Here is a 16,729-nt window from a genome sequence, read left to right on the forward strand (position 1 = left end):
AGATTTGGCTTTTTGGAACCAAGTTGCACCGGCAACTTTAATTACGTTGTCTCCCCATCTTGCGCAGGGTTTTCTTCTCTCGCTTTTGCCAAATCATCTTTTTCTTATGCCAAAATCTTGCCCACTTATAGCCGAATATTATTTATTACTTCTGTACAATCAAAATTTTTCTCATCAAGAATGAGAAGATGTATTAAATGTGAGAGCGTATTTTCAAAGCCAATAACGGCTTTTAAAAAAATTACTTTATTGTAGTTGGTAAAAATGTTCACCGCTCGAAATAAATAATTGAAAGAAAACAAGAGGTTACGAGAAGCCGTGTAAACACGCTTTGTCTGGGTCAAAGGGAAGTTTACGCCAGAGGATATTTACCAGGACTTCGTCAAATGCAAAACCTTTGAAGGAAATTACTTTGTTTATTCGGTGCATTAATACCTTATTGTCTTGCCTCAAAGGACAAATATAGTATAAGGATAGTAGTGGGCCGACCTCCTACTCATCTTATAGAGAAATGGAAGGTGAGATATGGTGGTGAAGTTCCTCGGCGCATTTCTCGAAATAAATCCTGTAAAAAATTTCCAAACACGCTAATTGCCGGCGGTGTTCAAATCTGTGATGCTTCTTAAAAACTAACTCATTAATAAAAAATTCGAATAATACGCAGTACCGAATCAAGAGCTTCGAGCTGGTGTTCAGCTAAGCCATCCCCAAGGTGGTAGCTCCCACACATGTTCCTGTGCATGATTCAGAGCAAGGAAAAGTCAACTTAGCCAGCTTTTAAACAGCTTATTTAGGCTTAGACATAAGGTAGTTTCCGTAGTTGAGCTAAAGGCTAAGAGTGAACACCAGGTGTTCAAGCAGGTATTCCACAGGTATAAGAACACTACTGAAGAGTGGGGTTTACGTGAAACGATATCCAAAAATTCGGCCCTAACAGCTGTCGGCTGCACTAGTGATATGCCCCAACTACCTCCATTTCAGATCTATACAAGACACCTATCACTGTCACCTAAATATATCAGGTAATTACCGGAAAATCCTATAATGAAGGTAATGCCGCCGACTCCCTGGTACGCTTGTAAGGACCCAACCAAAGTAAAAGATGGATAAACGTGATGCTCACCTGCAGCAGCGGTTCGGGGACAGGTATCTGCCAGTTGAACTCGAATTTCTTAGTCATCGTGCAGTGTAGGTGTCGCTAGCTTCTTCACGACACTTCTATCTTTCACCAGCTGACCATCTTCAGGTCCTGCAAACAAATGAAAACGGAATTATTATTAATAATTATTATTATAATATTTATTGAAATAATGACAGTATCTTAAACATTTTAGGACTTGTACCTTTTGGCACCTAGAAAAGATAAGAAATTTATGTGAAAAAAATATCGATAAAGGTGGACTTATTTACAATGGCTTCTGTAATTATCATACAATATATTCAGAAGTTATTAAAAAGGGCCGCCTAACCTAGAGAAAAGTAACAGACGAGTAATTATTATTATTTTCATCAAAATTTCTAAAAATCAGAAAATATAATAAAATGGACTTGACCGCATGGGTTTCTGAACGGCTCACATATGAAGTCTCTATATTACATACTAGATGTCGCTAGTTACATTTTACATCGCAATACCGTTTGTACTTAATCGGTAACATTGAAACCAAATTTACTCCAGTTCTTACAATGGTCAACAGTTCTTTTCTATGGCTCTGCCACTACCATATTAACTAGTTAATTATAGATGCGGCTAACTATAAAAGCATTTTTTCGCGGACATTCAAAGGTCGTGTCGTCTTGAGGCCAATAAACGTTCATCAGATGACCAAACTGAAACAAATCAGTCACCATAAAATTCGTTGATATTCGAGAAGAAGTTAGAGTAGAAGAGTAGTAGTTGTAGAGGAGCTAGAGAAGAAGACGGATAGTTAGGCTCGTGAACCACAAGAGACAATGAACAATGCGTTGGTGATGCTTCTTAGGGTGCCTTTATGGAACGGAAAACTGATATCGAGTGACAACTCAAACGGAGGCTTAGGCGTAGGCTCTATTTCGGGGACCCTTCAGGGGCGGCTTAACCTATAGTGCAGGGTGTGCAATGCACACGGCCGCCGTGGCGCCCCCTGAGGCAGCTAAGAGCATCGTCTTGGACCATCATGGTACAACAATGACATAACAGAAGCGGCAAGCCGGCGCGGTGACGGCAGTTATCAAACACGAGCGCCCTATGGGCGACTTCTTTTTCGAACATTTTGTTACAACTCTAAATAAACCTTATATCACGTATTTAAAGTTTAGAAGCGAAGACAAAGCTCATAGTTATAGCCGCGGGGGGGGGGGTCAGGTCTAGGGGACGCCAGGGTTTCATTGCAAACGAGCGCTACACGAGTTAGAGCCGCCCCTGGGCCCCTAAGCTAGTTCACTGTGGACCGTCCACCAAAGCGAGCTAAGAGTGGTGCTATCTCCCAATAAGGCTACAGATATCGCCCCGACACGAGTTTCTGTGCATTGCTACCTAATACGTGGTTACGGGTAAACCTATATACGCCCATTACATTTACAGGCGATGGCGATTTCCATGTGGTATTACGGTACATATAGGACACTGCTGCTCATCATCTAGAAACTTGTTTGTTGGCAGTAGCAATTCTTTATAATTAATAGACAATTTGTGATAAAAATTTTATCTAATCAAATATTTATTTCTAGTCATATAACAGTTGCGAAATATGAATAAAAGTAATGTGAAATGTCATGTTTTTATTTAGAAATATAAAATGTAGTTAATTCAGTTAAAGATATTAATATCTGAAAACGAATTTTTTTTTTATAGTCGCGATACACATCTAAAACGGTAGAGACAATGTACTACCTCTTTACCAGTTATTTTCATTCTTGATTTCCCTTACTAGGAGCTACATTACGTCATCGTCGCATAAAAAAGGGGAATTCCACAGAAATATAATTCTATATACAAATCGGTACAAATATGGGAGTAGTTAGAATAAAAACATTTGTACTTCGGACTTCGTGTTGTTATTACCTCTAAAGCCTACCGGGTCTAGGAATAATTCCACATTGGTGACCTGTCGAGTTCAAGAACATTTTGAAAGAAACTGAAGATCTCAAAAAAAAATGGTACATTCAAGTTCTAGAAGAATGAACTGTCCTTACGATGCAACTAGTCTTTGGAAGAATCTCACAACCCCATCAAATTACTTAACTCTACTCTCTCTACCTTCTAATGATTATTTAGAATTATAGTATAGCCAGTTTGCTTCACTTGTATATACATAATTAATTTACTTCTAATTGATTTAAGTTTTTCTTGCTTAACTTTATATTTATTACACTAATTTCTTATATATTTCTACTTACCTATTTATATTATACAAATTTAGCGGCGCTAAAAGAATATTATTGTACAAGATCGGAGTATAAGCCTGGAGTAGGCATTAAAAACATAATACGGAACCCTGAATCTCGTTCCAAATAACCGAGCCGCAGATTAGATGCCTCCCGGTTAAGGATCACGTCTCCGCGGTCCCTGACCGCCGCGACCTCTTCATCACGCTAGGGTGACAAAGATTTCGGAATAAAATAGGAAAATTCTTAAGAGTGTCAACAAATAGTAATGTTAGACTTTAGTGATTTTAGTAATATACCTGTTGATGTACTTAAGATAAAAATACTGCGAATATATTTTCCATAAAAAAAGAGACAGCATTTTATACTTTTGACTATTAAATAAATTATAATTTTTTATATATATATTCCGTATTATGTATTATTATTATAAAAATATTTAATTAATTCGATTTCAAATTATATTACAAAGACTTGTGGACGTAATTTTAAATTTGAACAAATATCAACTTCCTTTTTTTATACATAATGACAACAAAGCTTTATTTCATTATATAGCATGGATGCAAATTATTATATATTTCACCAAAAAATTCAATTGGCTTCGTAATTAATTATTCCGAAATTAAAGTGTGTTTGGAACCCTCATGACACATAGAAGACGTCAATTTGATTTTAGTATCATTCTTCTTTTGGAATTCTTTATATGATAGATATAGGCGATGAATATCCTGAAATATAAATAAAGCATGGTCACCATACGTTACTCAATGACTTCGGCAGTGAGCGCGAAATGTTATCGAACCTTGAATCTTGAATTATATCTGTGAGGCCGTTCGTGCAGCTCGCATAGATTGTCGCCTCGAACTCTGATCTCCTTTGTTGCTTATTGAATTACACACTAAAGTTAGATTATTATTTATACAGCTATACATTTTGTTATAACACCTATAGATAAAATACTTTTAAAAAACTTTTAAGTTAAACGGTTTTTTGATACCCATATTGTGGTGGTTGTGGAAAAATATGTACCTAGTCCGCCATATTGGAACGGCGTCCATCTTGAATTTTAAATTTTGACATAATCATCGTGATTTACGAGTGTAGCCCTTTCATTTGATACCCATATTGAGGGGTTAAGGATACAATATGTAATCCGCCATTTTGTATCGGCGGCTATCTTAGATTTATAATGTTGTTGATTTTATTATATTGTATTGTCATCTAAATTAAATGTGTGTACCAAATTTCAGATCAATCTGACAACGGGAAGATGCTTAAATTTCAATTTCTAATTTTGACCCAAATAAACAAATTACGTACGGGTCGAACTAAATAAAACCATTTAAAAATAGCATTTCACCCTCGTGTACGTTCAGCAATTTTTTTAAATAGCCGATTCCTTCATAGAATTTAACGATATAATGATGCCTCAAACTATCTAAATACCAGGCGTTTTGTATCGTGTAAACGCAATTCATCATTGTTGTATAATTTTTTTTACACTAAACATGAAAAAGGCGTCAATGTAAATAGACATTAGTTTGGGTTATTTATATTGATGTGTTTTATTTAAATACATTTTACACAAATAGATAAAATTGTTATTTCCAGACCGCACAAAAACAATTTCAAACGCTACAAAGACGAATGGTAAAGTAACAAAAAAAAAAAAAAACTTGATAGAAATACTACTTCTAAAACTTAAATAAAAATGAAAGAATATAACCATTTAATAAACTGTGTTTTATATATATATACATAAAATAATCATATATATTTTGTATATTCAAAATATAATTATATAATAAGTTCATATATATACCTACACTGTATTTTTTGTCAGTATTTTCTTACATCTGTCTGTGTGTTTACATTTCGTCTTTGTAGCAATTGAAATACTTTTTTTGCGATTTTGAAAAACCCTATTTTTTTTAAATAAAAAACGCATCTTTATTAATAGCACTAACTAACGTTTGTATACATTTACGCTTTTTGAATTTTCAGTGTTAACAAATTTTATACGGCAATAATGAATTGCGTTTACAAGATATAGAAGACCTGGTACTTAGTTGTTTATATGTATTAGATTAAGAGAAGACATTAAAGTAATCAAAGCCTTTAGCTCTTAAACCTATGTTAGCGGCTTTATGCATTAATGTTATCAGACTTTGGGCGGAGTTTGTTGTTTAAGGCTTTCACAAATTCACGCCGACCTTAATTCAATCTCTAAGGTACTAATAGTTACCGATAAATCATTTACGGTACCCGGCATTTAAATTGGCACACCGTCCAAAATCCTTAATTATAAGGTTACATACGAGTCGATTGAATTAGGAATGATAGCTCCAGCCAATCTTTCCACCTTTCCTAGGTCTAAATATTAGGTATGAAGTAAAGGTAGTTGAACCCTAATTGGATAGAAAAAATCTTTTTACGTGTACATTATTAAAGTTACACATGAAGTATTGTCGAAGGCGTCCCATGGCGTGCTAATTGGCATCACGCTCGTGTCACGGTCGTGTCACGTCTTGGAGCAACTCGTCCCGTATTAACGAGGGTCACTCACGCATATTCCAAACGACGGCCTTATTTACGCAACTTCAACGTGACACGAGATATACGATCACGCACGTGTTATAGACATTTTATATTTATCAAGGATAATTGATATACCATGCTCAATTCAAAATACTTGTAATAAACATTTCTCAGAAGTACATTTTAACAAATACCAGGCATGTTATCCAAGTAAAACTGTCTAAAAAGGAAGAGAGCTGGGCTTTGTTATATAGTCCAATATCCTCTTAACATGGCAAAAACTGGCACGGATGCCATTACATACTGCGCGGTAATTTTTTTAAAAAGGATTTATGATCCTCAATAATGATTGTTGCACAGAGAAGGAAGAAACAATAATAACTTTTAAAAAATTAAAAGACATACTCACCATTTTTTTTCTATGACACGAATATAATATAGTTTAAACACTTATTACAACTAGGTTATATCGTAAAAGATATATAAAACCTCTCCAGTCCTCGGCACAAACTGTAATGACCCTAAACTCTTTTATTGGATCACCATTAAAGTTTCCTTGAACTTTTAAATGCAATTATTCAAAGTAAATTACTGAACAACCTTCGACCGTGGAGGCTTTGGCTTCATACGTCCCGTGGGGCTTCCTAATGCTCCGCAAACCGTGTTCTCAACCTTTTTATGCTATTTAAATGAATATATAGGAAAATACAAATTACTTTGTTTAACAAAATTTTAATAACGTTAATTTGAATCATGCCTAAGAACAGAAGTTTTCGTACTGTTTTTCTCATAGAGCAATTTCAACATTTACCAGGTTCTTTATAGACCTCCTTTATCTAAATTTCAACCATATTCACAAAACTCAGACAATGTGATGATTAGATTTATTAACTGTGGAAATTAGACTTCCAGAAATATTTTTCTAAAAACTATTGGAAATCAAAAGCAAAGTCTATGAATCAAAAAATGGATTTCATCCAACGGACATATAAAGGGTAGGCCAAAAATGTTTGCAAATAGCAACACTTGATTTCTCCAAAACCGTGAGAGTAAGGGGCCACCGGCGAGACGGAGCACATTTCGACGATGTAATTTTTAAAAAATGATAATTACGGTAAATAAATCATAAACAAAATAGCATTTGTACTTTTATTTCTACACGTGTTTCAAAAGTGCGAAAATTTATGGTCCACCCTATATTTTTGATGACATAAATTATGAACGATGATGATGCTCGTAGTGGTCCATATGAACCACTTTTGGAAACATTGCCTTAGATTGTTGCGGAAACAACTCAAAATCAAGCTACACCTCACGGCTGTCGTTTATTTTCAAATTTATAAATACTCTATCCTCTTTATACGAATGAAAGAGAGACAGAGAGAGTTCAGGGTAGAGTCAATAGCTGAAGATCCAGAGGTCGAAAACATTTACAATGGAACCAATAGTAGTTCACGAAATTTCTGTTTGCCTTGAATTGCCATGAAGTGACTCGAACGAAGTGGAGAAGGATGTTGGAACACCTCAGTTGATGTCAGAAGAACATGACTAAGAAAATGAATAAGAAGGGTATCCTAAGTAAAATATGGAGCAATAGTTGTCAATTGTTTAAGGTCTTTAATAGTGACTTACGATAGTTGGTAGCAGGTTTGTATCTAGGCACAAAAATGTAGGATAACGTTGTACGTAAACTGGTATGTTCTAGAACAAAAATTGTGTGCGAAGCTTGAAAACATTTCTAATGGATTCAGGCGTTATTTTGCGGAAGTCCATCCTAAGTAAGAAAAGGACCAATATATAGTGTACTTCCACTCTGTGTTTGGCACTAATCGATGTAGCATTACTCTTGAAAATGCCCCGTGGAGGGGTGAAACACGTGTTGAGTGATTTGCTGCATGCGCGTTTATCAGTGGGCTGGCGGGCGGTGCACTTTATTGCATGACTACTGCTGCATTGTAAGTAGCTATATATTGGTCCTTTTCTTACTTGAAAAATTACCTAGTTAGTTTTTTTTAATAAATAGAAATCGACAAAGAAAGCTTTATGCAGTAGATATAAAAATTAATTTCAGCATTCTTCAGGTTTGCCTTTCTTTGATTTATAAACTGAAACATCAGTCAAAATCGTAAAATGTCGTCTTGTTAGATGTCGACCGGTTTTTATGACTGTATGTAATGTTCATGCGCTCCTGGTACTGTCACTGGCGATTTATTTATAGTATATATTATTTTAAAAAATATTTGATCACATGCATGTCTACAGACTGATGTATTTAAACGGGAAAGGTCATATAAGAAATATTAGGAAAAATTTAAAACATATAGATATTTATAAAAATTAAAACTGCATCTATGAATAAAAAAAAGTAAATTTTAACATATAAAACAACAAAATAAATAAGTAATACCGATAAATATAATATTTATATTAAAGATTTTTCCACTGCATAAATACATATATCATTGTATTCATGTATTTCATGTTAATGTAATAAAATACTTACATTACGTCGTATTCCTGTTTTTTAACAACTAAACAAAAAAAAAACATACGTTAACACTAAAAGTTTTTTTTTAGAACTGGCCACATTAAAAATAATATTTTTTAAATTGGCGGCAATTTAAAAATAACGTTTCGATGTCATAGATTAAACGTAAAAGTTTTTAATGTATGTTTTTTTTTTCATAATTTTCGATGCGGTCTGAGTGAACGCAACGAGACTTCATTCGTTCCTTGTGCTTCTATTTACAACTGGTTTAACCAATTCAACTGTCTCTAGTTATGCCCGCGTGAAATATAATGAAAAAAATATTTAATTTACTTTTTATATTTAAGAACTTTTCAAATGTAAAAGTAGCCTAAGTCTTATTACATCATCTACCTGCCAGTGTAAGTCCTGTCAAAATCGGTCTAGCTATTGCAGAGAATAGCCGGAACAAACAGACAGACGGAAAGACTAAAATTTATAAAAAAAAGATATTTTTGGTATATGTACCGTATTTTGACGTTACAAACACTCCAATTACATACAGATTATCCTAATGGTGGTCGACTTTCAACAACAAGTATTTCATGGAAGATCATTAAAATATGCCACAAAAGCAGTGCGTTCAGAAACGCCGTGAAATAAATAAATTTAAAAAACTTTTAAGTTAAACGGTTTTTTGATACCCATATTGAGGTGGTTGTGGAAAAATATGTACCTAGTCCGCCATATTGGAACGGAATTAGAATTTTAAATTTTGACATAATCATCGTATTTTACTAGTGTAGCCCTTTCATTTGATACCCATATTGAGAGGGTTAAGGAAAAATATGTAATCCGCCGTTTTGTATCGGCGGCCATCTTAGATTTATAGTGTTATTGATTTTATTATATTGTATTGTTATCTAAATTAAATGTGTGTACCAAATTTCAGATCAATCTGACAACGGGAAGGTGCTTTAATTTCAATTTCTAATTTTGACCCAAATAAATAAACAAATAAATTCCGTACGGGTTGACCTAAATAAAACCGTTAAAAAAAAAAGAGAAATTGGCCTAATCCTTCTCATTATGTTTTTTACAGGATGCAACGATGCAAAGACTGTCATGGAGACCATTTTGAAATATTAATTATTTATTATTTGATATTCAATTTAGTTTTTATTATTCTAAAAACTTTGTTTCGTCCTTCGTATATTATACCAGCTGTTGGCGCCCGCTCCGCGTGGCTGGCACTGCCTTTTGTGGGCGTAATATCATAACATATATTTTTATTAATTTCTGTCATGCCAAAAATATCTGTTCAAGTTTTATACTTATAAGTGTATTTACAACGTATCAACCAATAAACGTGAACTATAAGGCATAGGTCTCCCAAAAAGATATCCATGGGGGGATACACCATAATCGCCAAGCCTAGCAGGCGGTTTGGCGATGTGATGGTTATCATTATATCTTGCAAATATCCGCTCTTAGCTGCTCTGCACTCGTCGAAGGGAATATTATTACAAAATTTGGAGTCTCTATGCCTTATGGTTTTAGAAATATCGTGATGAGTCAGCGCTCAGGTGGACATCTACTTTGGCAAAAAATCTAGGACTATCGGCTCTCAGAATATGGTGAAAATAATATAAAATATTCTTGGCTTTTTAAAAAGAGCAAGTGTTTAGTTTGTTACTCCTTCTCCTGGATGCATCTGTATACGGTTAAGTAAATATTTGTATATGTACATATATACACACTTATACTTTTATATATATATATATATATATATATATATCTTGTTTATTTAATGGAATCAGGCGTTACCTTGTGAAAATCCATCCTAAGTAAGAAAAGGGCCAATATTTAGCCACTTCCTCACATGCAGTGGTAGTCGTGCAACAAATCCACCGCCCGCCAGCCCGCCGATAAATGCGTATGCAGCAAACAATGCGAATCACACAACCGCCACCGTTAAATCACTCAACACGTGTTTCACCCCTCCACGGGGCATCTTCAGGAGTTATGTTACACCGATTAGTGTCAAACACAGAGTCACTAGTAGCACTCTTTTCAGCCGATGGACGCCTACTACAAGGCATAGACTTTACCCAGACATCGTCACGATGACCAGTCCTGCGCTGCCCGCATCCAGTGAATTCCTGTGACCTCAACTATGACGTCACTCCACCTATTATAGAACCTACCTACGCTACGTCTATCGGCTCATCATCGCCACTCGAGAACCACTCGGCCCCAACAGCCGTCGCTTGCACGAGCGATCTTCTCCGCCCACTGCCATTTCAGATAAGCAATTTTTCGAACCACGTCTACCACGTCACACTAAACCAGTGATTTCCAAAGTGGTCTATATCGACCCCTAGGGGTCTATGACAACCTGCAAGGGGTCTACGTCAGAAAAATTTGGGGGTCCATGAAATGAAAATGTGGGTCCACGATAGTAGATCTCAACACACACTGATAGTACCTATTTACTTACATCATACAATATTATAAAAACAATTACATTATTTATAAAAGTGTCTATGAAGTAAAAAAAAAAATATTTAATGTTACGTATATTTTACATAACAGATACAAAATTTTATTTTGAGTAGTTTTAATTTAAATTCAATTAATAAATGTATAAACATGTGTTTTTACTTTAAGTTTTTAACACTAATCTTCGCTACAGTTAGAAATTTACAGGAAATCAATATCAGGTAAGTAGGGGGTCTACCCAACACGGAAAAACACGGCAAGGGGTCTACGACACAAAAAAGTTTGGGGAACTCTGCACTAGACTATGGTCTATCTAGCCCTCTATCATTTGTCGCTACCCTTTTTAAATACTCGTGTTCCTTAGTCTTTTGTAGTGCTTTAATCGACTAAGTTCCAACATCGAAACTCATATAATAAATAATAACATTGCCTTACGTAAACATATTTACAAGTAAAGAAATTCGAGAACCACTAAATCGGCTTCAATTATGTATTATTCCTTGAATATATAAATATATGTATATAAACATCCTCCCCTTGTATCAAAATTCACTATTCCATCGAAAGCGAGGAATACATTTGACTTAATTAACGTCAGATGTAAGATAAACATGAGCAGCTGTCGTGAGACATACGATTAGGATACAAAATTGCTGTTACGTTGAATATATAAATATTTCGGAATTAAAATCGATATGGGTTCTTTTCAATATCAATGTCTCTACGGCAATTCAAACTATAACATTTTTATAAACCAAATTATTACAACGTATAAGATAGCTCTGTGCCGAGGGACTATGCCTATATTTCGTAAGATTCAATATTCAGGTATATTGCCATAACTTGATACTCGTTTGATTTTCAAGTTTTTTTTTAGTTGTTATTTAAAAATTTGTCACAGTTCATAAAACAAGCGATCCGCGATATCGGCTGTCTATATAAACATATTTATATATCATCCCCTCTCTAATGCTAGTCCACCAATAACTTATTTATTTAACTACAGAGTTTATTTATAACGGCGAACTTAATGGCGGAGGCATTTTCTACCAGTTCACCGTGTGGCCGGTGCAGTTTAAAGTTTCGGTAAAACCAGATAATATCATAAATGACAAATATATATATATATATATATATATATATATATATATATATATATATATATATATATATATATATATATACGTTATCGACCTTGGTTGTTTTGCGTATCACCTTCTGATAAATACAATAAATAATAAATTATATAATAACACTTTGACAAACTTAAATATGTTCTTTCACAGAAAAGTCTAGTTTTTATCTTGAATTATGTTAAATCAATTGATAAATACTACGTACGTGAAAAGGATAAATCCCGGAGAATCAATTTTGACATAAACTAGTAAAAATTACCTTCACATTGTACACGAAATATACAAAAGAAACATATTAACACACACGAATATGAATCTTTTTTCTCTGCACAATAATGCTATTATCGCATGTTTTTATACTTAGTTTTAATTCAATATGAATTAAACTCTAAAACGACGTGATTTAAAGTGATTTTCGAAGTGTTGCAACAGCAACCGTCACGAGTGGGATTTATGGCGCGTATGGTGATCGTCTTCATTTTCAAATAAAGAAAACTTTAAAATTAAAACGGAATATCTGTATAAATTAATCGACAAATGTTTCTCTTAAAACTAGAAAACATCTTAACCAATTCGAATATTTCTACCTCGTATATTAAAGCAACAAACTGTCGTAGTTTCTTCTGAACACCTTCACTAACTTCCTTAAAAACACACGTATAACTTTATTTTCTTTAACTCAATTTCCTCCGAAACTCATTTTAACGGGGGCAAATAAACACAAGTTATTTGTACATGACATGTAATACGGGGCCATACAAGCGCGTTATACGGGAGAGTTCGTACAACTCGTTTTTCTATAACGCGGAATTAATCAATCATGCCATAACCGCGATTACTGTATTATTATTGATCTTATTAAACGTATCGAGCCAATGGTAGTCCAAGACAAAATCTTCTCAAAGGGGCCCTTTTGTTCAGTTACTCCTCCATGGAGTCATAAGCATCATTAAGTGACAAGTGACTTAGAACTGCCTCCAAATAAAACAACCATCCAAGTAAAAATTTTCGCGTAATTTTGAGATAAGTTAGCACTTTTAACTTGACGTTGATTTATGGGACATTCTATGTAAGTCCTTGTAATGATTATAACGTAACGGTCTAATAGCTTAAATTTGTGCGCCGATCCGTATAACAATTGATCCAGAACAAAGTCCTTAGCCTAATTAACTTTCTTGTTAAGCTCCAACTCGAATATTAAAGTTGGGACGAAGCGGTTTTCAGAATTTCAAACATCACTTTCAGTTAATGACCGGGTCAGATTTTAAAGGCGTAAGGCTGTCGACACACTGCGGATATAATAATTTATATCTACTATATTATTGTCTTTGTGAAAGTGATCACAATTAAAACTATGTGGATGGTATGTTCTCATCTTAGTGTTATGACGGTTTCTATCGGTTACTATTTGGGCTTACTAGTAGCTTTAATATCTAATGGATTCAAGGTTATTTTGCGGGAGTCCATCCTAAGTAAGAAAGAGACTAATATATAGCACGACTACTGCTGCATAGCGGAAGTAAGAGGCAACTGCACCAACAACAAGCCGACTCTGTGTTTGGCACTAATCGGTATAACATTACTCCTGAGGATGCCCCGTGAAGAGGTGACACACGTGTTGAGTGATTTAATGGTGGTTGTGTAATTCGCATTGTTTGCCGCACGCGCATTTATCAGCGGGCTGGCGGGCGGTGCACTTTATTGCACGACTACTGCTGCATGGTAGTAGCTATATATTGGTACTTTTCTTACTTAGTAGCTTTAAGTTGAAGGAATACATCATAGACAAGCTTAATTTTATTCTAGTCTCTATCAAATTAGATTTCACTGGAATATTTTTCGTGACGAACACGGGTAATAACTAAGAAAGATCATAAGTGGTCAAATTCTATTTTTTATGGTTAACATATTTTTTTCTTCGAAATTTTTTTCGAGTGGAAATTTCTTGTGGGCTCTCTGTGTGTTTGGCTTTATAGGTATTGGCAAAGCATTTGACCTCTGTCTCGCCTGATCTTAAGTGATGAGGTCTACGATGATATATACTTATCTAGAAGAAACCTATTCATCATTGTCTTGAAGAATCCTAAGTTATAATTATATGGAAACAATGACGCCGGCAGGTGGTTTCACTCCGCCACTCCGCTTAATTGATTACTACGTGTTCATAATATTTTATGACATTATTTTGATATTAAAAAAATATTGAACTAAACCAGTGATTCCCAAAGTGGTCTATATCGACCCCTAGGGGTCTATGACAACCTGCAAGGGGTCTACGTCAGCGAATAAAATTTGGGAGTCCATGAAATGAAAATGGGGGTCCACGATAGTGGATCTCAACACATACACTGATAGTACCTATTTACTTACATCATACTGTCTTATAATATCAAAACATTTACATTATTTATAAAAGTACCTATGAAGTAAAAAACTTATATATATATTTTTATAAAATTGTGTAAGTTGTAAGATGTTGGTATTCGCTTTGTGGTCGCAATATGTTTTGAACATACACTAAACTTCACTACAGTTATAAATTTACAGGAAATCAATATCAGGTAAGTAGGGGGTCTACCCAACACGGAATAACATGGGCAAGGGGTCTACGACACAAAAAAGTTTGGGGAACTCTGAACTAAACGGAGCGCCATCTGTCGGTGTCTTTCTATGTTACAGCATTCTAAACGCCATCTTGTATCAAGAATTAGAAACTTCATACTACAAACTCCATACTTTGCGTAAAATTTATATTAACTTTATGAAAGCGTAGTGTGTACGCACCCTTAAAGGATAATTCGTCGAACACAATGAGTGAAAGAGGGAATGTCGTTTGTGTTTTAGTGCGGCAGAGTGGCGCGTTAACCCACATTACGAACATCTTGCGAGACGAACTTCGGGTGACCATGATGTAATCATAAAAGACGGTGTTTTGTCAAATTGATTTTTTGACTCGGAATTAAAAAAAAAAAAAATTCTTATTGTACATTTCTAAGTGATCAGAAGCAAATGGTGTTGTTTGAGTAACATAACAAGTGCATTTTTTCTCGAATTTTTAGTGAACTGGACTTTTACTGCTGTGCGAATATCATTTACAGATTCTGTTAGTCCAAAGTGGCAGGACGCAGAAGGCGCGTAGCCTAAGATCTTGGCTAGGGCCAAGAGTATGGTGGCCGCCTTGCTTTAAGATCGCTTTGGCTGATACATCATAAAGAAACTAGACTCAAGGGTCCTACGAAGGGAACTCGGCTTAAGCTGTCACTTGATAATAACAGCTTAGCATTCTGTTACAAAGGCGCTCGAGAGGGCTAGACCTCGACTTGGTGGGTTACTTGGGGGAAGTAGCAGAAGAATCTCTATCAACGCCTCTTTCTAGTAAAATGCAACTCGTAGACTAAAGTATGTTCTCTACTTAGTACTATAGAGCGTCTTTTGGATCTAGAGCCGTTTATGCTACCTTAGATAACAAGCCTCTCAACGAAGTCATCCATCTTTCACAAAACGTGGCCATAGTTTATAATCGAAAGTGAAATATTTCGGCGAGGCCTTACTTGATCTTAAGCTATGGAAGAAAAGATATATAATTACAAGGCATGTGACCACGTTAACGTTCTTCCACAGCGACATATATTCGAAAAGTCGATAAGTTTCTTTTCTCTCTTTTATTGTACAGTAAACTAAACTTTCAGTTAACAGTAAATTCGCAGAAGACCTTAGAATTGCTCATCGGAAGTGATTGTGCGGGGCCCATCGGTCATCCCGTGGCCGTTGAAGCCTAAAGGTTTCGAGTTGCGACCCAAAGCCTCTAGACCAGTGTTTCCCAACCTTTTTTGTACCATGTCCCACCTAAGCCATTCTAAAATACTTGCGCCCCTCATGTAACATATATCATTTCAATATCAAAGCGATAGAGTTAAGCTTGTGTCGAGTTAATTTTCAAATTGCCCCCCGTTAAAACTCAATTCGCCCCTCTATGACGCGTGGGCCTTACGTTGGGAAACACTGCTCTAGACGCTTTATGGGCAGGGCCTCCAGTTGATAGATCGACAATATAAGGTAGCATTGTAAATAATAGTAACATGTATGTAAATAAAACCTGAGGAATGAGGTGATGGATGAAAGGCAACGAAAAAGAGGGAAAATGGAATGAAAGTACGAAGTACATTTCATCTGTCTTACCCTTTTATCCTCAGGTATTATTTATACATGGACATGAATTTTGTTGTTTTTTGTTAACTACCCACAAATGTCTTTTATAGGTAATATGTTATTTTGCATAAAATCATTGTTTCTGCTCACTCCGATACCTTGGTTAATTGGACTCGCTTATTATCTAGGTTATGAGGTCAATACCTAACACAATGACCTCATTAAATTTAATTACATAAAACAAACTCATTTCATACTCTCCGATGCGAGTGATTTCGTATTGATTGAAATGAAAAAGTAATATTTGAAAATCAATCAAAGAGGATTTTCATTTTATATGTGATTCGATTGACTCTTAAGTTCAAAAACATGCTACCCATCCCTCTTTTGAAGTTGTAGTTGCAGTGAGCAAGCCCCGAGCCACTCACAACGAAGTAATAGTAGACGAAAAGCTGTACCTACCTTTTGTCCTTTGGTATCTTTCATGGTTTTAGACAATAAATCGTATTTAGATCAACAATATCAGATTCTCTTTTAGTATGATATTAGATTAGATACTAGATTTGAA

General features: G+C 35.0%; 1 protein-coding gene across 1 annotated transcript in view; it reads right to left on the minus strand.

Annotated features, from left to right (window-relative positions):
* norpA (no receptor potential A) overlaps nt 1-1,237 on the minus strand; it is a 58,723-nt gene extending 57,486 nt beyond the window's left edge. Inside the window, exon 1 of the mRNA XM_068771920.1 lies at nt 1,124-1,237. Coding sequence (XP_068628021.1) covers nt 1,124-1,180 — 57 coding nt within the window. The 5' untranslated portion in view covers nt 1,181-1,237. The remainder of the gene's footprint in view (nt 1-1,123) is intronic.
* Nucleotides 1,238-16,729: the final 15,492 nt, after the last annotated feature.

The sequence above is a fragment of the Battus philenor genome, unplaced genomic scaffold, assembly GCF_028537555.1.
Source record: "Battus philenor isolate CCGP_79_NKW_IND1 unplaced genomic scaffold, ilBatPhil1.0.hap1 SCAF_11, whole genome shotgun sequence".
Classification (NCBI taxonomy): Eukaryota; Metazoa; Arthropoda; class Insecta; order Lepidoptera; family Papilionidae; genus Battus; species Battus philenor.